Source organism: Hyla sarda, chromosome 6 (assembly GCF_029499605.1).
Source record: "Hyla sarda isolate aHylSar1 chromosome 6, aHylSar1.hap1, whole genome shotgun sequence".
Lineage (NCBI taxonomy): Eukaryota > Metazoa > Chordata > Amphibia > Anura > Hylidae > Hyla > Hyla sarda.
The window spans coordinates 112,785,203-112,811,331 of record NC_079194.1 but is presented as its reverse complement, the minus strand read 5'-3'; the positions used below and the strand labels follow the sequence as shown (position 1 = coordinate 112,811,331).

Below are 26,129 nucleotides of genomic sequence, written 5' to 3'. Positions count from 1 at the left end.
AACATTCACCTGGGTAACCATGGCGACAGCGGTGCTGGTGGCAACTATTGTTCTTTGTGTAGGAAAGACTTCACAGGGACAGATCTGTCATCCGGTGCCATAAATCTGTGTCCAGAAAAGACATAAAGTTATTCCATGGTTTGCAGGGAGGACATAGGACAATCTAAAATGCACCATTCCGCATAATTCATAACCGCAATTTTCTTAGTTTTATCTGCTGCTGGTAAAGTAGGTTAACTAGTAACGTGTTACTAACTGTTGTTATTGTCACTCAGCTTTCCCTGACCCCTAAAAGGCAATTTATCTGCGCCCCCAGGTACCCCAATCCCTCAGCGTCCAGGTGTTATAGAAATTCTGTGGCAACTGCTGGGAGATGTAGTTTTGCAACAGCTGGAGGCACACTGGTTGGAAGACACTGCTTTACGAGATGTAATGGGGCCCATACTAATCTATAGACTATTGTATACCTACTAAAGAGAAGTGAACACAATGGCTATGAAGCCTGTGGTAAGAAGTGGCCCAGGATTGATCTGCTGTCCCTGCTGCTGCCAAATTCAGGGCCGGCTCTGCCTATAGGCAAAATAAGCACCTGCCTAGAGCGCCCTCTTGATGGGGGCGCCGCTCTGCCTTCCACAAGAAAGTTAGACAGGCAACATCCGAGCCACTCACTCAACCAGCTCATCCGGCAGAATCAGCATACCCCCCTCCCCCTCCCAGATGTGTGTCACCCTAGTAAGGAGATTACATAAGGAGGAGGTTTGTTACAGTGTGTCACCCTAGTAAGGAGATTACATAAGGAGGAGGTTTGTTACAGTGTGTCACCCCAGTAGTAAGGAGATTACATAAGGAGGAGGTTTGTTACAGTGTGTCACCCCAGTAGTAAGGAGATTACATGAGGAGGAGGTTTGTTACAGTGTGTCACCCCAGTAGTAAGGAGATTACATAAGGAGGAGGTTTGTTACAGTGTGTACCCCAGTAGTAAGGTGATTACATGAGGAGGAGGTTTGTTACAGTGTGTCACCCCAGTAGTAAGGAGATTACATGAGGAGGAGGTTTGTTACAGTGTGTCACCCCAGTAGTAAGGAGATTACATGAGGAGGAGGTTTGTTACAGTGTGTCACCCCAGTAGTAAGGTGATTACATGTGGAGGAGGTTTGTTACAGTGTGTCACCCCAGTAGTAAGGTGATTACATGAGGAGGAGGTTTGTTACAGTGTGTCACCCAAGTAGTAAGGAGATTACATGAGGAGGTTTGTTACAGTGTGTCACCCCAGTAGTAAGGTAATTACATAAGGAGGGGGTTTGTTACAGTGTGTCACACCAGTAGTAAGGTAATTACATAAGGAGGGGGTTTGTTACAGTGTGTCACCCCAGTAGTAAGGTGATTACATGAGCAGAAGGTTTGTTACAGTGTGTCTCCCCAGTAGTAAGGTGGGGCATGTCAAAGGGTGGACCAATGGGCGGAGTCAAGGGGGCGGGAGGAAAAATTAGCTTTTACCTAGGGTGGCAAAAATCCTTGCACCAGCCCTGGCCAAATTGGTTTCTTGGAGTACCTTATTGCAAACAGATTTTATCCAGATGATGTGGATTTGTATGAGGATTCTGCACTGTAAATCCACAGTGATTTATAAAACAAGTGGATGGGTTTTTAAAATCACTTTCATCCTATACATCCCATACAAACTCAGGGTATGCTGCAGATTTTTAATTCCATTTGTTGTGGAGATGCAGCAGATTTTCACCAATGAAATGGTGACATTTGCGTCAAATCCATTGCAAGTCAGCTCCAAAATCTGCATGTAGCAGTTTTCCAATAAAGGACGCTTAAAAGAGCGACATCCAGCAGTGAATTCTCTTTCAGTGATATTCACTTTAACATGAGGTAGTGTTAGTCCTTGTGACTGATGGATTGTCAAAGCCTGTGGTTGGATCAAAAAATAAAATAAAAATAAAAATCGCAGTTGCATGAAACAGCTGTCGCCCTGTCTGCTTCCAAACCGAATGTGCTAGTAAAGACCATGTTATTATAAAGCATCTGATGAGTGCCACAATATTACTCCTACTACTGTTACATGTGCTAATATGAATGTATATGAAAGAAAATAGAATTTTGTATTAATTAAGTACAAAATAAAGTTGACTGAAAATCTTTTAAGGGGTGGAGCTTTAAATCCTTTCTGCAAAATCAAATTCTGTCAGCCTGCTGCCACCACTAGAGGGAGCTTGTCAGCTCATTAAATACTGATAATCCTGTTTTCCTTTTGCTAGTTATTCCCTCCTCTCTGTCCACAGAAAATTAGTATGCCTGTTTTCCAACACAGACTTCTCCTACTCCAGTGACGTTTTATATACCAGACTAGGAATTTCAACCCCTAACCCATACACGAGACCTCACAGAAGCAAGAAGTCAAGTGGCCCGCCGATGAAGACAGGAGTGGGCACATGGTTGGGTCAGTAAGTAAAGTTTGCTTGCCACAGTGAGGGGCAAAAATAAGGAAAAAAGGTAAATAATTAAACCCCTCCCCCCCTCCCCTAATCTAGGATTACAAAAAGATGATTTTTTTCTAGAAACAGCACCACTCTTGTCCTCAGGATACGTGTGGTATTGCATCTCAGCTCTACTGAAATAAATGAAACAGAGTTGTAATTCCACACACAACCTGACGACATGCCTAATGCTGTTTTGTAAAGAAATCAGACATGTTTTTCTAATCTTGGATAACTCCAAAGGAATAAAAAAACATTTCTAAATCAACTGATGACAGACAGAAAATTATACAGATTTGTCAATTACTTCTATTTAATAATCGTAATCCTTCCAGTACTTATCGGATGCTGTATGCTCCAGAGGAAGTTGTGTAGTTCTTTCCAGTCTGACCACAGTGCTCTCTGCTGCCACCTCTGTCCACGTCGGGAGCTGTCCAGAGTAGGAGAGGTTTTCTATAGGGATTTGCTCCTGCTCTGGACCGTTCCTGACATGGACAGAGGTGGCAGCAGAGAGCACTGTGGTCAGACAGAAATGAACTACACTTCCTTTGGAGCATACAGCAGCTGATAAGTACTGGAAGGATTAGGATTTTTATATAGAAGTCATTTACAAATCTGTTTAACTTTCTGGCACCGGTTCATTTAAAAACTTTATTTTTTTTCCCCTCCGGAGTACCCCTTTAAGTCAATATTGAATCAGCATGCAGAAAGCAAGTTTTTGCAAGTTTTTTTTTTTTTAGTTTTGTTTCATTAATAAAAGTATATCTTAAATATCATATCAGGTCATTGCCTAGGTAACAAATCCGTGATAGATTCTATGCGAATTGCTGCTTCTAAATATAGGATCCCTCTATGATAGCTGAGGCCAAGAATATGTCTGGTAAATCTGCAGGTAGGTCTCAGAGGACGCCCCATGTTATCAATACAATGTTATGGAATTGTCATTCATGCAGTTCCCCAAGAGAAGATTTTAAATTACTCCATGGCGGATTAATAATACGAAACATCAGACATATAACACATAATCACTTATCTGGCTCTGGATAATCAGTGTTTCCCAAACAGGGCGCCTCCTGCTGTTGCAAAACTACAACTCCCAGCATGCCCGGACAGCCTTCGGCTGTCCGGGCATGCTGGGAGTTGTAGTTTTGCAACAGCTGGAGGCACACTGGTAGGTCTATTTGTACGTCCAGCAAGACATAGAAGAATATATAGAGGCCCTATGCTTATGGTGTCTTACCGGGCATATCAGTACATGGCCCATCTAGCAGGCAGCATGGCAGGGCTGCCCCTCTGTTTGCAGATCTTTGATGCCAGCTGAGGTTGTGTACTGTGCTGCTGCAGAGCCAACTTCCTTGTCATCCAGCCCATGACATGGCCGGCTCCCTGGGTAATCCGTCCCCTTCTGTTTTCTGTCGTCCCGGTGATTGTCTCCTGGGCAACACGAAACACAATCCTATTCCTACTGCTGCAATGGTGTGGCACCCCCTCCGTAATCCACCTGACAGCTTGTTTGTCACAACAATGTGTGAACTCAGTATAACCTTCAGCCACATGTCCGCCATGCAGGGGAGACACATAGAAAGTGTCCGCAGATAAGAAGCATTCGGCCCATCTAGTCTGCCCAATAATCTGTATACTATCAATAGTCCCTGGCCCTATCTTATATGAAGGATAGCCTTATACCTATCTCTATCTTATATGAAGGATACCCTTATACCTATCTCTATCTTATATGAAGGATAACCTTATACCTATCTCTATCTTATATGAAGGATAGCCTTATACCTATCTCTATCTTATATGAAGGATAGCCTTATACCTATCTCTATCTTATATGAAGGATAGCCTTATGCCTATCTCTATCTTATATGAAGGATAGCCTTATACCTATCTCTATCTTATATGAAGGATAACCTTATACCTATCTCTATCTTATATGAAGGATAGCCTTATGCCTATCTCTATCTTATATGAAGGATAGCCTTATGCCTATCTCTATCTTATATGAAGGATAGCCTTATGCCTATCTCTATCTTATATGAAGGATAGCCTTATACCTATCTCTATCTTATATGAAGGATGGCCTTATACCTATCCCTATCTTATATGAAGGATAACCTTATACCTTTCTCTATCTTATATGAAGGATAGCCTTATGCCTATCTCTATCATATATGAAGGATAGCCTTATACCTATCTCTATCTTATATGAAGGATAGCCTTATGCCTATCTCTATCTTATATGAAGGATAGCCTTATGCCTATCTCTATCTTATATGAAGGATAGCCTTATACCTATCTCTATCTTATATGAAGGATAGCCTTATACCTATCTCTATCTTATATGAAGGAAAGCCTTATACCTATCTCTATCTTATATGAAGGATAGCCTTATACCTATCTCTATCTTATATGAAGGATAGCCTTATACCTATCTCTATCTTATATGAAGGATAGCCTTATACCTATCTCTATCTTATATGAAGGATAACCTTATACCTATCTCTATCTTATATGAAGAATAGCCTTATACCTATCTCTATCTTATATGAAGGATAGCCTTATGCCTATCTCTATCTTATATGAAGGATAGCCTTATACCTATCTCTATCTTATATGAAGGATAGCCTTATCCCTATCTCTATCTTATATGAAGGATAGCCTTATACCTATCTCTATCTTATATGAAGGATAGCCTTATACCTATCTCTATCTTATATGAAGAATAGCCTTATACCTATCTCTATCTTATATGAAGGATAGCCTTATACCTATCTCTATCTTATATGAAGGATAGCCTTATACCTATCTCTATCTTATATGAAGAATAGCCTTATACCTATCTCTATCTTATATGAAGGATAGCCTTATACCTATCCCTATCTTATATGAAGGATAGCCTTATGCCTATCTCTATCTTATATGAAGGATAGCCTTATACCTATCTCTATCTTATATGAAGGATAGCCTTATCCCTATCTCTATCTTATATGAAGGATAGCCTTATACCTATCTCTATCTTATATGAAGGATAGCCTTATACCTATCTCTATCTTATATGAAGAATAGCCTTATACCTATCTCTATCTTATATGAAGGATAGCCTTATACCTATCTCTATCTTATATGAAGAATAGCCTTATACCTATCTCTATCTTATATGAAGGATAGCCTTATACCTATCTCTATCTTATATGAAGGATAGCCTTATACCTATCTCTATCTTATATGAAGAATAGCCTTATACCTATCTCTATCTTATATGAAGGATAGCCTTATACCTATCCCTATCTTATATGAAGGATAGCCTTATGCCTATCTCTATCTTATATGAAGGATAGCCTTATACCTATCTCTATCTTATATGAAGGATAGCCTTATCCCTATCTCTATCTTATATGAAGGATAGCCTTATACCTATCTCTATCTTATATGAAGGATAGCCTTATACCTATCTCTATCTTATATGAAGAATAGCCTTATACCTATCTCTATCTTATATGAAGGATAGCCTTATACCTATCTCTATCTTATATGAAGGATAGCCTTATACCTATCTCTATCTTATATGAAGAATAGCCTTATACCTATCTCTATCTTATATGAAGGATAGCCTTATACCTATCTCTATCTTATATGAAGGATAGCCTTATACCTATCTCTATCTTATATGAAGGATAGCCTTATACCTATCTCTATCTTATATGAAGAATAGCCTTATGCCTATCTCTATCTTATATGAAGGATAGCCTTATACCTATCTCTATCTTATATGAAGAATAGCCTTATACCTATCTCTATCTTATATGAAGGATAGCCTTATACCTATCTCTATCTTATATGAAGGATAGCCTTATACCTATCTCTATCTTATATGAAGAATAGCCTTATGCCTATTTCTATCTTATATGAAGGATAGCCTTATACCTATCTCTATCTTATATGAAGGATAGCCTTATACCTATCTCTATCTTATATGAAGGATAGCCTTATACCTATCTCTATCTTATATGAAGGATAGCCTTATACCTATCTCTATCTTATATGAAGGATAGCCTTATACCTATCCCTATCTTATATGAAGGATAGCCTTATACCTATCCCATGCATGTTTGAACTCCTTCACTGTATTTGCAGTTACCACTTCTGCAGGAAGGCTATTCCATGCATCCACTACTCTCTCAGTAAAGTAATACTTCCTCATATAACTTTTAAACCTTTGCCCCTCTAATTTAAAACTATGTCCTCTTGTGGTAGTTTTTCTTCTTTTAAATATGCTCTCCTCCTTTACCATGTTGATTCCCTTTATGTATATAAAGTCTCTATCATATTCCCTCTGTCTCTTCTTTCTTCTATACATGTTAAGGTTCTTTACCCTTTCCTGGTAAGTTTTATCCTGCAATCCATGGACTAGTTTAGTATCTTCTCTGAACTCTCTACAAAATATCTATATATCTTCTGGAGATATGGAGGAAATTTATCAAAACCTGTCCAGATGAAACGTTGCTGAGTTGCCCGTAGCAACCAATCAGATTGCTTCTTTCATTTTTCAGAGGCCTTTTCAAAAATGAAAGAAGCAATCTGATTGGTTGCTACGGGCAACTCAGTAACTTTTCCTCTGTACAGGTTTTGATAAATCTCCCTCATGTTCTCCAGTATTACGCACAATAGTCCAAGTGAGGTTTCATCAGTGTTCTGTACAGCAGCATAAGCACTTCCCTTTTCTAATACCTCTCCCTATACATCCATGAGCACTTCCCTTTTCTAATACCTCTCCCTATACATCCATGAGCACTTCCCTTTTCTAATACCTCTCCCTATACATCCATGAGCACTTCCCTTTTCTAATACCTCTCCCTATACATCCATGAGCACTTTCCTTTGCTAATACCTCTCCCTATACATCCATGAGCACTACTTCCCTTTGCTAATACCTCTCCCTATACATCCATGAGCACTTCACTCTCTACTGCTAATAACTCTCCCTATACACCCATGAGCACTTCCCTCTCTATTGCTAATACCTCTCCCTATACATCCATGAGCACTTTCCTATCTACTGCTGATACCTCTCTCTATACATCCATGAGCACTTCCCTATCTACTGCTAATACCTCTCCCTATACACCCAAGCATTCTGCTAGCATTTCCTGCTGCTCTATTACATTGTCTTCCTACCTTTAAGTCTTCTGAAATAATTACTCCTAAATCCCTTTCCTCAGATACTGAGGTCAGGACTGTGTCAGATATTCTATATTCTGCCCAAGGGGTTTCACGCCCCAGGTGCATTATCTTGCACTTATCCACATTAAGTGTCAGTTCCCAGAGTTCTGACCATTCTTCTAGTTTATCTAAATCCAGGGGTGACCAAGAATTTTGCACTATAAAGGATGATGGTCTCTAATGCCCTATATGATTTTTAGCCTCTGTAGTAAATGACTGCAGTGTCATATGTTCCATAAGTCCATACTATGGCGGCTCTACCGAACTGAACCTAGGACTACATAGGGATCAATGTTATTTAACGGCAGTAAGGTAGAACTTTAGGGGGTCCAGGATTTGCAGATACTGTATTATAAAGAGTTTACAATGTAGTCATATCATGGTGTAATGCAGGGTTTCCTAACCAGGGTGCCTCCAGCTGTTGCAAAACTAAAACTCCCAGCATGCCAGGACAGCCAAAGACTTACAGAGTGCCAAAGGCTGTCCGGGTATGCCGGAAGTTGTAGTTTTGCGACAGCGGGAGGCACACTAGTTGGAAAATACTGGTATAAGGGCACAATTGCATTTCTCTCATTTGCATCCATATTTTTTCTGTTTTTATTTATTGAAAAAACACTGACCATGATTTCGATTTGTTTTATTCACTTTTCTTTTTTATTACAGTGACGGTGCAACACGTTCCAACACATCTGCATTGGTAACATTTTAAGACAATAGAAGTAATGTGTTTAATTTAAATACACCTGGTTCTTGTTTTGCATTGCTCACTATTTTTGTTTATTTTTAATTTTATTTATTTGTTTGGTTGTTTAATTTATTTAGCTTTTTTTTTTTGCTATATTTCCACAACACAGGTAAAAATAAAGGGACAATAGAAGAAAGAATGTCCATCCAGCACAGGGATATGGAGAAAGCTGTGTCTTGGCTATATTTAAAGGGGTACTCCGGCGCTAAGACATTTTATTCCCTATCCAAAGGATAGGGGATAAGATGCCTGATCGCGGGGGTCGGCCGCTGGGGAACCCCATGATCTTCCACACCGGACCCCGTTAGAATAAGCCCCCGGAGCGAGCACTCTCCGGGGGCTTATTCTAACTGGGTGCGGCGTGGAAGATCACGTCCCAGCGGCGGGACCCCCGCAATCAGGCATCTTATCCCCTATCCTTTGGATAGGGGATAAGATGTCTTAGCGCTTGAGTACCCCTTTAAGAACAAAATTACATGAAAAATGCAAACAGGAGCAGTAAAAACATCTGACCCGTTTCACGCTAACTGCGATTAAACATGGACTCTATGATTAAGCGCCGTTAACATGAAATGCGTCAAAGTTATTTCTGCTCCTGCATTCTTCATGTAATTTTGATCCTGAATAAAACCAAGACACATTTTTCTCCATATCCATGTGCTGAACGGACAATCTTTCTTTTATTGTTTGTGCTTTGATGCTGGATGTGGTGCTGGAAGGTCCTGTGCATAAATACATCAATTAATAAAAGAACAAAAACAGATGCAATGTGGGACCATAAATGCAACACATTAAAAAATACACTATGTATGACGCATCATTATTTGACTTGTATTTTGAATTGTAAGTATAAATGGAGTGGAAGCATGTACACAGGTAAAAGCTTGTTCACATGGCAAACTGATGAAGCAGAACATTCTGCCTCAAAATCCAGACCCAGAGGTGATAAAATGGAAGCAGTGCTTGGAGAATTCAGTCAGTCATCTTGGACTTCAATTGCTGGTCGGGTGACCATAAATCAGTGTGTGGTGCTGCCATGATCATGCTACATCCAGTTGTGGTCACAGCCATTTGTGGGTCATGATGAAACCCCATTCACTTGCATAAATTAAAATGTCCCAAGATCACAATAGTGTAACACAGTATGACCAAAAAACACCACTTAACCCAAGACCTTATGGGCAACTGGAGCACTTTGAAAGCTAAACTAATGTGGCCGTCAGACTAAACTAATCAATGGCCGATATTTTAGATTTACTTCCGGCTGAGCTTACTGTAGTTTCACTTACCATGTTGCGTGTGGATTTTGATGTGGATTTCACCATCATTTTAAAGCTTCCATTTGAAACAAATGGACTAAGGCTATGTTCACACCTCGATATTCTGGCCAAATGATGTGGACACGGAATTCCGCATTTTTCTGCATGTATGGAGAATTTCTGCAGAATTCATGCGGAAATTCTGCCTAAATTCTCTGTGCACAGAAAAAGGTTTCATTTTGAGCAGAATCCTCACGAATGCCGTGTGAATTTGGCACGAAATTTGCATCAATTTTGCATTTTGCGGAGAAAAAAAAAATCCCCATTTACTTCAATGAGCTTCTCCATCTGAAATCTGCAAAAATTTAGGACAGGACCTTTCTTAATGCGGAATGTGGAATTTCCGTAGCAGAAATTCTGCAGTGCGAATGGGAATCCCATTGAAGTTCATCAGGCAGTAAACACTTACAAAATTTCCATGTCAATTATTTTCTATGCTGAAAAATCTGTGATGTGGTGAGGAAATTCCTATCCTAGTCAATAGGAGTTGTTTTTTTTCCATGCAAAACCTTATGGATTTGGATGCAGAAATTGGAGCTAATTCAGTGTCCTCTTTAGCGTGGGTTTAAGTTGTGTGAACATGCCTAAAATCCATTCCCTTTACCCAGTTTTAAAGGGGTACCCCAGTGGAAAATTTTAAATCAACTGGTGCCAGAAAGTTTTAAACAGCTTAATAAATTACTTCTATATAAAAATCTTAATCCTTCCAGTACTTAGGAGCTGCTGAATGCTCCATAGGAAGCTCTTTTCTTTTTGAATTTCCTTTCTGTCTGACCACAGTGCTCCCTGCTGACACCTCTGTTTTTTTCCCCCCACTGGAGTACCCCTTTAATGGAGTTTTCAGAAATCCATGTACCATGTTCTATAGAAACAGCCCCATTCAGGTGTATTACAAGGATTTACAAATAAAAAAAGAAATGTGTCCTCTTATAAAACTTTCTATGATTTTCCCTTAATCAGTGCAATGCTGCCACCTACTGACTGCACAGTAGAATACTAAAGAATTCACTCAAGACTTGTCAGAACACTGTCACTTGGAAAAACTTTTGACATGTACTAGCGACATGTCAAAAGTTTTGATCGGCGGGGTTCTGAGTGTTTAGACCTTCACCGATCAGGGGAACGAGCCGAGAGAAGTCTGTGCTTACCGCACTCCCTGGCTCCGTATCACATGATTGAGAACTAGAGATGAACAAACTTACAGTAAATTCGATTCGTCACGAACTTCTCGGCTCGGCAGTTGATGACTTATCCTGCATAAATTAGTTCAGCTTTCAGGTGCTCCGGTGGGCTGGAAAATGTGGATACAGTCCCACGGGAGCACCTGAAAGCTGAACTAATTTACGCAGGATAAGTCATCAACTGCCGAGCCGAGAAGTTCGTGACAAATTGAATTTACTGTAAGTTCGCTCATCTCTAATTGAGACATACTTGCAATGTAAGTCCATTGAGTGTGTCCTGATCACATGACACAAAGCAGGGAGAGGAGCGCATGGCAGCGCAGACTTCTCCCAGCTCTTCTCCTGTTCGGCAGAGGTTTCAGCACTCTGACCCCCGCCGATCAAATCTTTTGACATGTTAAAAGTTTTTTTGAATGACAAGAGTGTATTTGTGTGTGTATGTATGTATGTATGTATGTATATATATATATATATATATATATATATATATATATATATATATATATTGCACCTTTTGGTTTACACATTTCTGCTGGTTTTGAGTTGTAATCCACTGATTTTGGCAATACACATGATATGGAAGGGTTTTATGAACTGCGCTTTTTGTGAAAAGGTGCAAAAAAGGTGCACAACCACCAAAAAGTCTCTAATACTACACCAGCTCAGACTGAACTTAGTTTTTTGCTGTATGTAAGGAGTGAAATTTCAGAAAATGTGACCTGCACAAAATGTATCAAATGCTCTTTGACCATTAAATAAATTTAAAGCACATTAACGGCACACAAAATAAGTAGAATAGGTGTAGAAAAATGCTTCACTTACACCTACAATGATAAATGCTTCACTTACACCTACAATGATAAATGCTTCACTTACACCTACAATGATAAATGCCCCCCATACTTTCTACCTGGTGCTGAGGCTGTGTGAGCACCTACATCCTTGTTATCATCCTTTTATGGCTCCTAATTCCCTTGTTTGTGTTGCTCACAGTGCATGCAGTTCATTGAGGAGGGAGTGTTCTCACCAGATGCCTATTGCCCTCACAAGTCATGTCGGAACTTCCTCCCTTACTCTTCAGAGCTGACAACTGGCTGCTTTGTGCACTGAGGCTCTGTGACATGCTCCCAGCTCACAGAAAAAGAGTCTTGCTTGTGACACAAACACTGTATTTTGTCTCAATAGCTGCAGGGACAAGACAATCTTGTGGATAGTGGAGGGACCCCTAGTGGTAAGAAGTATAGTGCATTTCTACCCCAATCAATATATATATATATATATATATATATATTTTTTTTTTTATTTTTTTTTTTTTTAAACCAATGTTTATTACAAATATACATAATGATATCTTCATGATATAAATTTTTTTTTCAAATGACAGTGTCTATTTAATAAGGGGGGCCTGTCCGGGCATGCTGGGAGTTGTTGTTTGGAGGCTACTGTTCAAGAACTTTTTAATTTCAGTAGATGGTAACAAATGTTATAGAATGTAATAGCAGCACTCCAGGGAAAATTTTCCCGACAGTAGTCTTGATATAAACATCTGTGTTGGTAATTCTCTTATTGGTGGCTTTATTTTCAACATTAAAGTCCCGGCAGATCAGCTGTTCACATGATCACTAATGTGTACAACAATGGTGTACGCGCAAAAAAATTCCAAAGTCCAAAAAAGCGTATTTTTGGTCACTTTTTATACCATTAAAAGATGAATAAAAAGTGATCAAAAAGTCCCATGGAAACAAAAATCATACCGATAAAAACTTCAGATCACGGCGCAAAAAATGAGTCCTCATACCGCCCTGTACGTGGAAAAATAAAAACGTTATAGGGGTCAGAAAATGACATTTTTAAACGTATAAATTTTCCTGCATGTAGTTATGATTTTTTCCAGAAGTACGACAATATCAAACCTATATAAGTAGGGTATCATTTTAATTGTATGGACCTACAGAATAATGATAAGGTGTCATTTTTACCGAAATATGCATTGCGTAGAAACGGAAGCCCCCAAAAGTTACAAAATGACGTTTTTTCTTGGATTTTGCCGCACAATTTTTTTTTCCGTTTCGCCGTGAATTTTTGGGTAAAATGACTGATGTCACTGCAAAGTAGAATTGGCAACGCAAAAAATAAGCCACAATATGGATTTTTAGGTGGAAAATTGAAAGGGTTATGATTTTTAAAAGGTAAGGAGGAAAAAACGAAAAACCCTGAGTCCTTAAGCTGTTAAGGACCCAGGGCGTAAACTTACGCCCTGAGCCCCAGTCCTGCGATATAATGCGGGGTCACACGGTGACCCCGCATCATATCGTGGCGGGCCCGGCGTCATAGTGAAGCCGGGACCCGCGGCTAAAAACGAAAGTAAAAGTGCCCGGCTAGCTCAGGGAGCTGTTCGGGATCGCCGCGGTATAATCGCGGCATTCCAAACAGCTGTAGCACAGGAGGAGGTCTTCTTACCTTCTCCTGTGCTGTCCGATCGCCGAATGAATGCTTCAAGCCTGAGATCCAGGCTTGAGCAATCAATCGCCCAAAACACTGATTGATCCATTCCTATGGAGATGAATCGATCAGTGTAAAAGATCAGTTAATGCAATGTTATAGCCCCTTATGGGAGCTATAATACTGCATAAGAAAAGTGTAAAAAAATCATTAAATCCTTTCAATTATCCCTTCCCCTAATAAAAGTTTGAATCACCCGGCATTTCCAAGAATTAAAAAAAAAAAACTGTGTAAATAAAAATAAACATATGTGGTATCGCCGCTTGCGGAAATGTCCGAATTATAAAAAATATACCGCTTTTTAAACCGCACGTTTAATGGCGTACGCGCAAAATAATTCCAAAGTCCAAAATAGCGCATTTTTGATCACTTTTTATACCACAAAAAAGTGAATAAAAAGTGATCAAAAAGTCTGATCAGAACAAAAATGGTACCGCTAAAAACTTCAGATCACGGTGCAAAAAATGAGCCCTCATAGCGCCCTGTACATGGAAAAATAAAAAAAAGTTCTAGGGCTCAGAAAATGACAATTTTATAAAAAAATTTATAAATTTTCCTGCATGTATTCATGATTTTTTCTGAAGTGATACAAAATCAAACCTATACAAGTAGGGTATCATTTTAACCGTATGGATCTACAGAATAAAGATAAGGTATCATTTTTGCCTAAAAATGTACTGCATAAAAACGGAAGCCCCCAAAAGTTATAAAATAGTGTTTTTTCATCAATTTTGTCGCACATTGATTTTTTTTCCCGTTTCACCGTAGCTTTTTGGGTAAAATACCTGATGTCATTACAAAGTAGAATTAGTGACGCAAAAAATAAGCCATCATATAGAATTTTAGGTGAACATTTTAAAGAGTTATGATTTTTTAAAGTTAAGGAGGAAAAATTTAAAATGAAAAAAACGGAAAAAGCCTGGGTCCTTAAATGGTTAAAGGGGTACTCCGGTGATTTATATATATATTTTTTTTAATCAACTGGTACCAGAAAGTTAAACAGATTTGTAAATTACTCTATTAAAAAAATCTTAATCCTTCCTGTACTTATTAGCTGCTGAATACTACAGTGGAAATTCTTTTCCGTTTGAAACACAGAGCTGTCTGCTGACATCATGACCACAGTGTTCTCTGCTGACATCTCTGTCAAAATGGTATTCAGCAGCTAATAAGTACAGGAAGAATTAAGATTAAGTAATTTACAAATCTGTTTAACTTTCTGGCACCAGTTGATTAAAAAAAAAAAAAAGTTTTTCACCGGAGTACCCCTTTAAAGTGAATGGAGACAAGTTGTAATACCACATGCAACCTGGGTACAGACGTGGGATTTGCTTAGTCTGATGTGCATGTGATTTAACAGTAGTGTTGAGCGGCATAGGCCATATTCGAATTCGCGAATATTCGCGAATATATGGACGAATATTCGTCATATATTCGCATATTCGCGTTTTATTTTCGGATATGCGTAAATTCGCGTATGCGAAAATTAACATGTGTGAATATTAGCATATACAAAATTAGTATACGTGAAAATTCGCATATGCGGAAATTAGCATATGCGAATTTTCGCATATGCGAATTTTTGCGCGCCAGTCTCACACAGTAGTATTAGAGCCTTCTTTACACCACACAAGCTGGAAGCAGAGAGGGGTGATCACTGTGATGTGTACTGTGAAAAAAAATAAATAAATAAATAAATTAAAAAAAAAATATTCGTAATTACGAATATATAGCGCTATATTCGCGAAATTCGCGAATTCGCGAATATGCGATATTCGCGAATAATCTTCGAATTGCGAATATTCGTGAGCAACACTATTTAACAGCTGGACCGAAAGGGGCTCCTATCATGAAAATAAAGCAGCCAGTGAATGAATTAAGGAACAGTATTATAGTAGTTATATTCTTGTACATAGGGGCAGTATTATAGTAGTTATATTCTTGTACATAGGGAACAGTATTATAGTAGTTATATTATTCTACACAGGAGGTAGTATTATAGCAGTTCTAGTCTTGTAGAGTATTATAGTAGTTATATCCCTGTACATAGGAGCAGTATTATAGTAGTGATATTCTTGTACATAGGGAACAGTATTATAGTAGTTATATTCTTGTACATAGGGAACAGTATTATAGTAGTTATATTCTTGTACATAGGGAACAGTATTATAGTAGTTATATTATTCTACACAGGAGGTAGTATTATAGCAGTTCTAGTCTTGTAGAGTATTATAGTAGTTATATCCCTGTACATAGGAGCAGTATTATAGTAGTGATATTCTTGTACATAGGGGCAGTATTATAGTAGTGATATTCTTGTACAAAGGGGACAGTGTTATAGTAGTTATATTCTTGTACATAGGGAACAGTATTATAGTAGTTACATTCTTCTACATAGGAGGTAGTATTATAGTAGTTACATTATTCTACACAGGAGGTAGTATTATAACAGTTCTAGTCTTGTAGAGTATTATAGTAGTTATATCCCTGTACATAGGGGACAGTGTTATAGTAGTTATATTCCTGTACAAGGAGACAGTATTATAGTAGTTATATTCCTGTACAAGGAGACAGTATTATAGTAGTTATATTCTTGTACATAGGGAGCAGTATTATAGTAGTTATATTCCTGTACAAGGAGACAGTATTATAGTAGTTATATTCTTGTACATAGGGAGCAGTATTATAGTAGTTATATTCTTGTACATAGGGAGCAGTATTATAGTAGTTATATTCTTGTACATAGGGAACAGTATTATAGTAGTTATATTCTTGTACATAGGGAGCAGTATTATAGTAGTTATATTCTTGTACATAGGGAACAGTATTATAGTAGTTATATTCTTGTACATAGGGAGCAGTATTATAGTAGTTATATTCGTGTACATAGGGAGTGGTAATACAGTAGCTATATTGTATTATAGTAGTTATATTCTTGTACATAGTGCAGTATTATAGTAGTTACATGCTTGTACACAGTACAGTATTATAGTAGCTATATTCTTGTACATAGGGGGCAGTATTATAGTAGCTATATTCCTATACATAAGAGGCATTAATACAGTACAGTCATATTCTTGTACATAAAGAGCAGTAGTCTAGTAGTGATATCCCTGAACATATGGGACAGTAATATAGTAGTTATATTAATGTACATAAGAGGCAGTATTATAGTAGTTATATTTTTGTACATAGAGAGCAATAAAACAGTAGTTATATTCTTTTACATAAGGGGCAGTATTAATATAGTAGTTATATTGTTGTACATATGGAGCATTATAATAATCTTCATATTCCTGTACATGGTGTTATGATCTTTTACATAGAGGGAAGTATTATAGTGCAAACTTAGACTGGACAATCAGAAAAGTGGCTTAGCAGGTTTGATAAATCTGGTACATCTAAAGGCTTTTTTTCATGGGGCTATAGGGGCATGTGAATGATTGCCAATTGGCACTTGTTTAATGAGACCTTCACATGGCTCATTCAATTGCAGGGCAATGCTGGATCCTTCATGCGGTGCTTTAACCTCTTCATTGTTGGCTGCACATCACCCATTTACACAGGGCAATGTGCGACTGATAATCATTTTAATGGCTGCACAAAATATGTGATCAGCAGATGAACAAGCGTTGGCGTTCATTGGCTGATCTCTGCCCGTTTTAGATGGGCTACTTATCAGGAACAGGTATTGCTGGAAGTCCCATGCAATGATAGAAACCCCAACGCCTACTACAAGATCAACTCTTCTGCCAGTTCATTAAAAATAATAGTAAGTCTGACCACAGATTGTTTCTGCTTTTTTGGTTCATCTAGAGAAAGAGCTCATGTGCAGCCAAATCATACATAGACTATAGTAAAAACTATTCAAACCACTTCCTCAAAGACACTGCTGACCACTGAAAATCAAGGTTTCTTCTGTGCTGCAAACCATAGTAAGGAGCACACCGAGGGGAACAGGCTGGCACAAGCTGTAGCTGCCAGTAATAAAAGTTTAAAAAACCCCCATTTACCGCTCCCATATTAAAAGTTTACTTCACCCCCCTTTTCCATATAAAAAAAATAAAAATTTTTGGTATTGGCGCGTGCATCATTGTCTGAACTATTAAAATATAACATTATATATCCTGTATGGTTAATGGCGTTGACGTAAAAAAAATACCAAAACCACAGAATTGCACTTTTTTTTTTATAACCTCAATTCCCAGAAAAAATAAATGCAGTTTAGCAAATTTGGGGTTTTTCTTTTTTATGCCTTTCACTAGAGATGAGCGAAGTTACAGTGATACGATTAGTCACAAACTTCTCGGCTCAGCAGTTGCTGACTTTATCCTGCATAAATGAGTTCAGCTTTCAGGTGCTCCGGTGGGCTGGAAAAGGTGGATACAGTCCTAGGAGAGAGTCTCCAGCCCACCAGAGCACCTGAAAGGTGAACTCATTTATGCAGGATAAAGTCAGCAACTGCTGAGCTGAGAAGTTTGTGATGAATCGAATCACTGTAACTTCACTCATCTCTAGTGAAAGGCATAAAAAAGAAAAACCCCAAATTTGCTAAACTGCATTTATTTTTCTTCAATTTCACATCACAAATACTTTTATTTTTGTTTTGGAGCATATGTTATGGAAAAATGAAAGGTGTCATTACAAAGTACAATTGGTCCCGCAAAAAACAAGCTCTCATATGGCTCTGTAGATGAAAAAATAAGTTATGGCTATTATAGAGCAAGGAATTAAAACCGGAAGTGCAAAAACAAAATAAACAAACTAATAAAGACCTTAGTTACATACTATTTCGGTTGAAATTATTTTATGTACCAGGACAAGTGGATCGTAATGAGGGACAAGTAGATTGTGTTTCGATTTAGTCCCTTGGAGAAGAAGTTTATTTTTATTTTCACCCCCCTGATACTGTATCTCCGCCTTTCCCATAGAGATGCATGGAGGGGGTTTTTGTCAGCCAGCGCTTCTTACTGTGGTCAACGAAGTCAGACCCCCCCCCCCCCCCCACAATCTGACACTTATCCCCTAGGATAGGGGATACATTTTTAGTAAACCAGAGTACTCCTTTAACTACAACCATGTTAGTATTATATGCAGACCAAAATGAAGGAAAACAAAACTAACAGACAGGACAAAAAGGCTTTATTTTTGAATAAGAAAAATCTACATTAAGTGCAAAAAAAGCAGAAAGATACAGAATAATTTTTTTTCATTTTGCTTTTAAAGATTGCCAATTCTCCTGATGCAGGGGGAGGGGATCAGTGCTCTTACAATTTACACTGTAGAAAGATAAACCGTATATTTTGTCAAATAGTCCTTATGGAGTGCAAATATAGACAAAAGGCTTCCTTAAGTGAGAAAGCTGCGGGTACAAGATCTCCCTTTTAACAACTGTGATGAGGCCGGGGCGGTACGCCTTAGTTACAGTACCTGTGAATAAGATGGCTGCCATATACACATATATATATTTATTTATTTATATATAAATGTATATGTGTTGTCCATAAAAACCGTGAACTGTCTTGCTGACAGGCTTGACTTGGGCAGGAAGAATGCCTGCAGCTTACAATACATGCTCCAGGCTGTGTATTGTGCACTCAATCCTTGGTCGACTTTGTTTCCCCCAAAAAACAAAATCATTTAAGGGGACAGGGGAATGGAAAGAGAAAAAAGACAGAGAGAGAGGGAGCTGATAATGCACTCGAGAGTAACCCCTTCAGTGCCACTGAAGGTTCCAGTTTTGGGCACTTATTGAAAATCACTTTGCGGACCTTCTTTGTAGAAACTGCATAAAGAAAAAAGGAAATCTAAAGCAATAATAAAAATGGAGGAAACAAAAGAAAAAAAAGATTACAAAGTTCAGACAAGCACATAAATTTTCTCTCAAAATAACAATAAAAATATTCTGTCCCATCCTGTGGGGGAATCTGGAATGAAGGTAATTGCCATGTACATTTCCCCCTGAGGTCTACCTGACAGACATTCACCGTTTCCTTAATTCTGCAACTAAATGCAAGCCCCCTCCCTCCACCCTTTAACCCCAGCCACGCTGGGCGGTGATGCAGAGATCCAGGAGCAAAATGAGGGAGTCACATCCACTGTCCAAAAACGTTCTTTAAAACTGCAAAACAGAGAAAAGGCAATTGTTAGGGCAAAATGTAAACTAGAAGAGTTTATAAAGACCACATAGGGGAAAAAAAAATCCTGTGTAGCAAATCTGCTTTTAACCCCTTAACGACCAAGGACGTATATTTACGTCCTTGGCCGGCTCCCGCTATTAACCCTTTAGACGCGGCGTTCAAAGTTGAACGCCGCGTCTAAAACGAAAGTGAAAGCTGCCCGGCTGCTCAGTGGGGCTGATCGGGACTACCGCAGTGAAAATGAGGTGTCCCGATCAGCTGGGACATGAGCGGAGGTCCTCTTACCTGCGTGTCCCTTTGGCTATTGATTGCTCCAAGCTTGAGATGCAGGCTTGAGCAATCGACCGCCGATAACCCTGATCACTGCAAAGCTATGGCTTTGCAGTGAACAGTGCTGGCAATCAGTGTGTGCAGTGTTATAGGTCCCTATGGGAGCTATAACACTGCAAAAAAAATGTGTAAAAAAAAAAAAAAAGTTAATAAATGTGATTTAACCCTTTCCTTAATAAAAGTTCAAATCACCCCCCTTTTCCCATTAAAAAAAAAATATATATATAAATATTTGTAAATAAAAATAAATATAAAACATATGTGGTATCGCCCCATATGTGGTATGTGGTAAAGTCCAAAATAACATATTTTTGGTTGCTTTTTATATCATGAAAAATATGAATAAAAAGCGATCAAAAAATCCGATCAATACAAAAATGGTACCGCTAAAAACGTCAGATTACGGCGCAAAAAATGAGCCCTCATACTGACCCATACGCAGAAAAATTTTAAAAAGTTATAGGGGTCAGAAGATGACAATTTTAAACGTATAAATTTCCGTGCATGTAGTTATGATTTTTTCCAGAAGTACGACAAAATCAAACCTATATAAGTAGGGTATCATTTTAACCGTATGGACCTACAGAATAAAGAGAAGGTGTCATTTTTACCGAAAAATGTACTACGTAGAAACGGAAGCCCCCAAAAGTTACAAAATGGTTTTTTCTTCAATTTCGTCGCACAATGATTTTATTTCTCGTTTTGCTGTAGATTTTTGGGTAAAACGACTGATGTCACTGCAAAGTAGAATTGGTGGCGCAAAAAATAAGCCATAATATGGATTTTTAGGTGCAAAATTGAAAGGGTTATGATTTTTAAAAAGTGAGGAGGAAAAAACGAAAGTGCAAAAACCGAAAAACCCTCAGTCCTTAAGGGGTTAAATGTTACGTTGAAAATGCAGCCTATTTTGCCAGCAGCATGGTATAGAGCAGGAGGAGATTGATACATAGTTTTGTGGGAAAAGTTGCAGAAATACTTTTCATTTATTAATGTAAATCTATGCTCATTCTGGGCCAAGTAGTCAAGTGGACCTGCCAAGTGATTGACTCTCTCTATCGGTGTTTCCCAACCAGTGTGCCTCCAGCTGTTGCAAAACTACAACTCCCAGCATGCCTGGACAACCAAAGGCTGTCCAGGCATGCTGGGAGTTGTAGTTTTGCAACAGTCAATCACTGTGTTGGACCACCCACTATTAAGCCCAGAATGAGCTGAGGTTTATATTATTAAAAATCCTCAAATATCAATTTTCTCAGCTCCTCCTGCCATATTGTACTCGCCGATACCAAGTACGAGTACTTTTATTTTAAAGGGAATCTGACAGCAGGGTGACCCGGTTTCTGGCGCTGTTTACCATATGATATGTGGGGTCCTTGTTGTGTACAATGGAGGCAGCTGCTGAGGTATGAGCCTAGATTTCTCCTCTTCTCCATTGGGCAGAACAAAAAATTTGCATTGGCGGCGAAACCGATGACCACATGGTGAGCAGCGGTAGAAACCGGGTCACCTGCACTATCTACATATACATTCAAGTAAGTGCAGGTGACTCTGCTGTAAGATTGCCTTTAATATTAGGTAGTATACCCTTTCAGACATTAGCAGCAGCCCCCTGTAAACATTAGTAGCAGCCCCCCTGTAGAACGCAGCCCCCCCTTGTAAACAGTGCCCCCCCCCTGTAGACCGCAGCCCCCCCTTGTAAACAGCAGGACCCCCATTTAGACATTAGTAGCAGCCCCCCTGTAAACCGCAGCCCCCCCCTTGTAAACAGCAGGGCCCCCATTTAGACATTAGTAGCAGCCCCCCTGTAGAACGCAGCCCGCCCTTGTAGACAGTGCCCCCCATTGTAGACATTAGAAGCAGCCCTCCTGTAGACCGCAGCCCCCCTTTAGACATTAGTAGCAGGCCCCTTGTAGACCGCAGCCCCCACCCTTGTAAACAGCTCACCTGCGGCTGTCCTCTAACGGGTGCTGCTGCCCCGTTCTCCCGTCTGCATCATGGCGTTCTATGGAGGAGCATGTGACATACACGTCACTCTGCTTCCTCCGTATTGTTACGCTGGGCGAAGTGGAGGAGATGAAGTGTTGTGCGTGTCACATGCTCCTCCATAGAACGCCATTATGCGGACGGGGCAGAGGAGCGGCAGAAGGTATCGGATTTGGTATCTGGGACAATGAACGAGTCCCCGATACCAGGGAAATAGCTAGTATCGGCCCCCGATACAGATACTAGTATCGGTATCGGGACATCCCTAATATATATAAAGTTGCTTTCATTTTAGAGGACTCAAAACCACCATTTGAATAGTGGTGAGAAGGTAAACAGCCGAGTGTGGCTTAAAAATACTGGGAGCAGATCAAATGGATGTAAAATAAGTACAGTAAGTACCAATTTGCAGTCTGCTAAAATGAGAATAATTAAACCAAAAATGACATTATATGATACAAGAAAACAAAACTTCACATAATATGTTTTGGTGGGATTCTGTGTACTAAGTCCCCCACTACATGTGAAAACAAAAAGGGGCAGAAGCGCTTAGCTAAGCCCCGTAAGCATTTGTGGCAATCTCTCAACCAAACACATAACCCCCTTATTTATAAAACCGACCAAATCTGGCCACATCTACATAGTTGCTAAGAAGGGAGGCTGTAAACTGAAGGTGCACAGACCGGACACCATTCACTCCTAATATACTGATACCCACTTACATTCTTAAGGAATTCCTCAGCTACAATACGGGCTCTAGCGTTGACTGACAGCTTCATTTCACTGATCTCCTTGTCGATCTCCTCCATAAAATGAATCACAAAGTCGACCAGCTTGTGTTTGTACATTTGCTCCGTGTGGAAGTTTGTGATCAGGAAGCTGATGTCGTATCCCTGGTAACAAGATAAAACCATTGCTTTAAACATAGTTCCAAATCAGACAGGTGCCGTTCTATGTTCCTGCTAAAGGGAACGCTAATTACTCCTACGCATCAGGCAGCGCCAAAAAAGAATCTGACTCTGCATGAGAGCTGTACAGAATGGAGTTACATTGCGGCGAATGTGGAAACTGTTACACATGAACAGCGTCAGTACACAGTATTCTGTAATATGAACTCCATATAGCTCTATGGGAGAGACGTTTGGTGATCTTCGGCTCTCCCAAAGAGCTATATAGAGGGGGCGTGGCGGCCTCAGCATCTGGTGGGGGTCGTGACGCGCCGCTGTGAAGGAGAGCCGGGGCTCCAAACAGGAGATCGTGGGGGCCCCCGACACTCGGACCCACCACGATCTAAAACTATAGGGGATACGTTTTTTTTTTTTCCATGATTCTTCTTCTTTAACATTAAAGGATTAAAAAATAAAAACAATCCCACTACCATGGTGGTTGCAGAGACTTCCCTAGAAACATCCCCTAGAATTAACAACTAAATAGAAGAAGATTATTTAAAAGGGAACCTCAATTCTAATTCATCCCCTCTGCATGCACATTACCCTCCCCAAGGCAGACAGGGAAGCAAACACCTAAGAACAAGGATAGCAGTAAAAAGCCTGAACTGGTGCAAAGGAAAACTAAAGTCATTGCCCAATGCAATATAATTGGGGACACGACCTCTCCAAATCATCTCTCCCGATCTTTTATATAACAAATATGAAGCCAATAAAATTCTGCCAGGTGACACATACCCTCTCATCAATTTTCTGGTGAATGTAAATTCTATTTTTATTTCTAAAAGTTGTGTGGGAGATCTTGCATCTCATGGTACATTTATTAATCTCACCTCTACAGGCTTTCGGCGCAGGATAAAGAAGTTTTCCGCTCTCATCATCATGAAGCGCATGAACTTGTGACATAAAATCTTTTCAATTTCATCGGCCTAAATGTAGAAAAATAAAAAATAAAATGTATTTTCCATACAGAAAAGTAGTGTTTATTATGTTACAAACGCTTCCATTCATCATTGTATAATACATTAAAGTAAATAGCTCATTCAGCCGAGAGATGTTGATCACAACCCACCATACACAAGCACACGGGGGTGTAAACTGCTGCCAGACTCCTCTTATCTCCCATGAGAACAAAGGATCTAACAGCACAATACTTTTATTCTGCCATCAGGAGACAGTCAGGACACCCTTATACACATGAGATGGTCAAAGAGTTGAGCCAACATTCATTATTCTGTACAGACACACTTGGTTTATGCAATAAATAGTAACTTCCTGCCCAATCTGCACTGTGCTAAGTGGGCAGGGCTTGGCACAGATGGCATGGCGTTCCCACAGAAGTGATTGGAATTTTCAAGACGCCTCATGATAAATCCACTTTAAAAGGGGTATTCCAGGAAAAAACTATTTTTTATATCAACTGGCGCCAGAAAGTTAAACAGATATGCAAATTACTTCTAATAAAAAAATCTTAATCCTTCCAATAATTATCAGCTGCTGAAGTTGAGTTGTTCTTTTCTATCTGGCAACAGTGCTCTCTGCTGACATCTCTGCTTGTCTCAGGAACTGCACACAGTAAAAGAGGTTTGCTATGGGGATTTGTTTCTACTCAGGACAGTTCCTGAGACAGGTGCCATCAGAGAGCACTTAAAAAAGAACAACTCAACTTCAGCAGCTCATAAGTACTGAAAGGATTAAATTTTTTTTTTTATAGAAGTAATTTACAAATCTGTTTAACTTTCTGGAGCCAGTATATATATTTATATACCGTATTTATCGGGGTATACCACGCACCGGCCTATAACACGCACCCTCATTTTACCGAGGATATTTGGGTAAAGAAAAGTTTTTTACCCAAATATCCATGGTAAAGTGAGGGTGCGTGTGTGCGCGTGTATACCCCGATACACCCCCAGGAAAGGCAGGGGGAGAGAGGCAGTCGCTGCCCGCTTCTCTGCCCCTGCCTTTCCTGGGGTCTAGAGCCCTGCTGAAGGCCCTTCTCTCCCCCTGGCTATCGGCGCCGCTGCCCGTTCTGTCCCCCTGACTATCGGTGCCGGCGCCGATAGCCAGGGGGAGAGAAGCGGCGCTGACAGCCAGGGGGAGAGAAGGGGCAGCGGCACCCATTGCCGGCGCCGATGGCCCGTTGCCTCCCCCCATCCCCGGTGGCATAATTACCTGTTGCCGGGGGCGGGTCCGCGCTGCTGCAGGCCTCCGGCGTGCGTCCCCTGCGTCGTTGCTATGCACGGCGCGGCACACTGACGTCATGCGCCACGCCGTGCAGCGCATAGCAACGACGCACGGGATGCACGCCGGAGGCCTGCAGCAGCGCGGACCCGACCCCGGCAACAGGTAATTATGCCACCGGGGATGGGGGAAGGCAACGGGGCAGCAGCGCCGGCAATGGGGCGCCGGCACCGATAGTCAGGGGGACAAAACGGGCAGCGGCACCGATAGCCAGGGGGAGAGAAGGGCCGGCAGCAGGGCTCTAGACCCCAGGAAAGGCAGGGGGAGAGAAGCGGGCAGCAATGGCCTCTCTCCTTCTGCCTCTCCTGGGGGTGTATCGGCGTATAACACGCACATAGACTTTAGGCTAAAAATTTTAGCCTAATAAGTGCGTGTTATACGCCGATAAATACGGTATATATGGAGAGAAAAAAAGTTTTTTCCTGGATAACCCCTTTAATCTTACCCTGGCAGGAGCTTCTATTAGACTGGATTATGAAATGCCAGTCTTGGTTAACCCCTCTCAATTATGTCGACCTTCAACTAATATTTAGCCCATCCTGCTCTTGCCCAACAAAGAAGCATCTTTGGACGTGTTCATCTGTACCTGTTCCACTTGGTAATAAAAATGTTTTCACGTGTTGCACTTTATTCTATTGTACAGTTGTTGCATGCTCAGACGTAAAGGGGACACCCTTTTTTTTTGTCTTTTCCTTTAAAAATTCTTGGGCACTATTTTGCCTTTATTTCAGTACTTACTTACCCTTACCTTTCAGCATGCAATTATTATATCACAGATAATACTGTGGTTACATTTGTCACCCATGCTCCCACTCTCTGTTCGGATCCCCACCAGTCCCCTTCTTTCCCCCTGCATGCATCTTATTGCATTTTATAGTGTTTTAAATGTATGTTTGTTTTATTATGATTAAACTAAAACTATCACTAATTCCTCAAACGCCGGTTTTCTTGTTTTTCTAATAGTGTTCACCTAGTGGTAAAACAGAAGTCTCAAACCATGGAAGGAATTGTAGTTTGACAACAGCTGAA

General features: G+C 40.0%; 2 protein-coding genes and 1 long non-coding RNA gene across 5 annotated transcripts in view; 1 reads left to right on the top strand and 2 right to left on the bottom strand.

The window, feature by feature from the left end:
• Window positions 1-3,938, bottom strand: part of TTLL3 (tubulin tyrosine ligase like 3) — a 52,255-nt gene extending 48,317 nt beyond the window's left edge. The window contains exons 1-2 of one of the 2 annotated variants that reach the window (XM_056524704.1): window positions 3,727-3,938; window positions 10-105 (exon numbers count right to left, since the gene is read on the bottom strand). In XM_056524704.1, the coding sequence (XP_056380679.1) occupies window positions 10-21 (12 nt within the window). In that variant the 5' untranslated portion in view covers window positions 22-105; window positions 3,727-3,938. Of the gene's footprint in view, window positions 1-9; window positions 106-3,726 lie in introns of those variants that run through there. The other variant, XM_056524708.1, reaches the window with a different exon arrangement.
• LOC130275968 (uncharacterized) lies at window positions 100-26,129 on the top strand. The gene is made up of 5 exons (XR_008844970.1): window positions 100-228; window positions 2,292-2,502; window positions 8,376-8,409; window positions 12,143-12,188; window positions 26,075-26,129. It is a non-coding gene; the product is annotated as an uncharacterized LOC130275968 (long non-coding RNA).
• ARPC4 (actin related protein 2/3 complex subunit 4) overlaps window positions 18,585-26,129 on the bottom strand; it is a 32,085-nt gene continuing 24,540 nt past the window's right edge. For both annotated transcript variants that reach the window (XM_056524713.1, XM_056524714.1), the window contains exons 4-6: window positions 23,690-23,785; window positions 22,632-22,802; window positions 18,585-19,580 (exon numbers count right to left, since the gene is read on the bottom strand). In XM_056524713.1, the coding sequence (XP_056380688.1) occupies window positions 19,575-19,580; window positions 22,632-22,802; window positions 23,690-23,785 (273 nt within the window). In that variant the 3' untranslated portion in view covers window positions 18,585-19,574. The remainder of the gene's footprint in view (window positions 19,581-22,631; window positions 22,803-23,689; window positions 23,786-26,129) is intronic.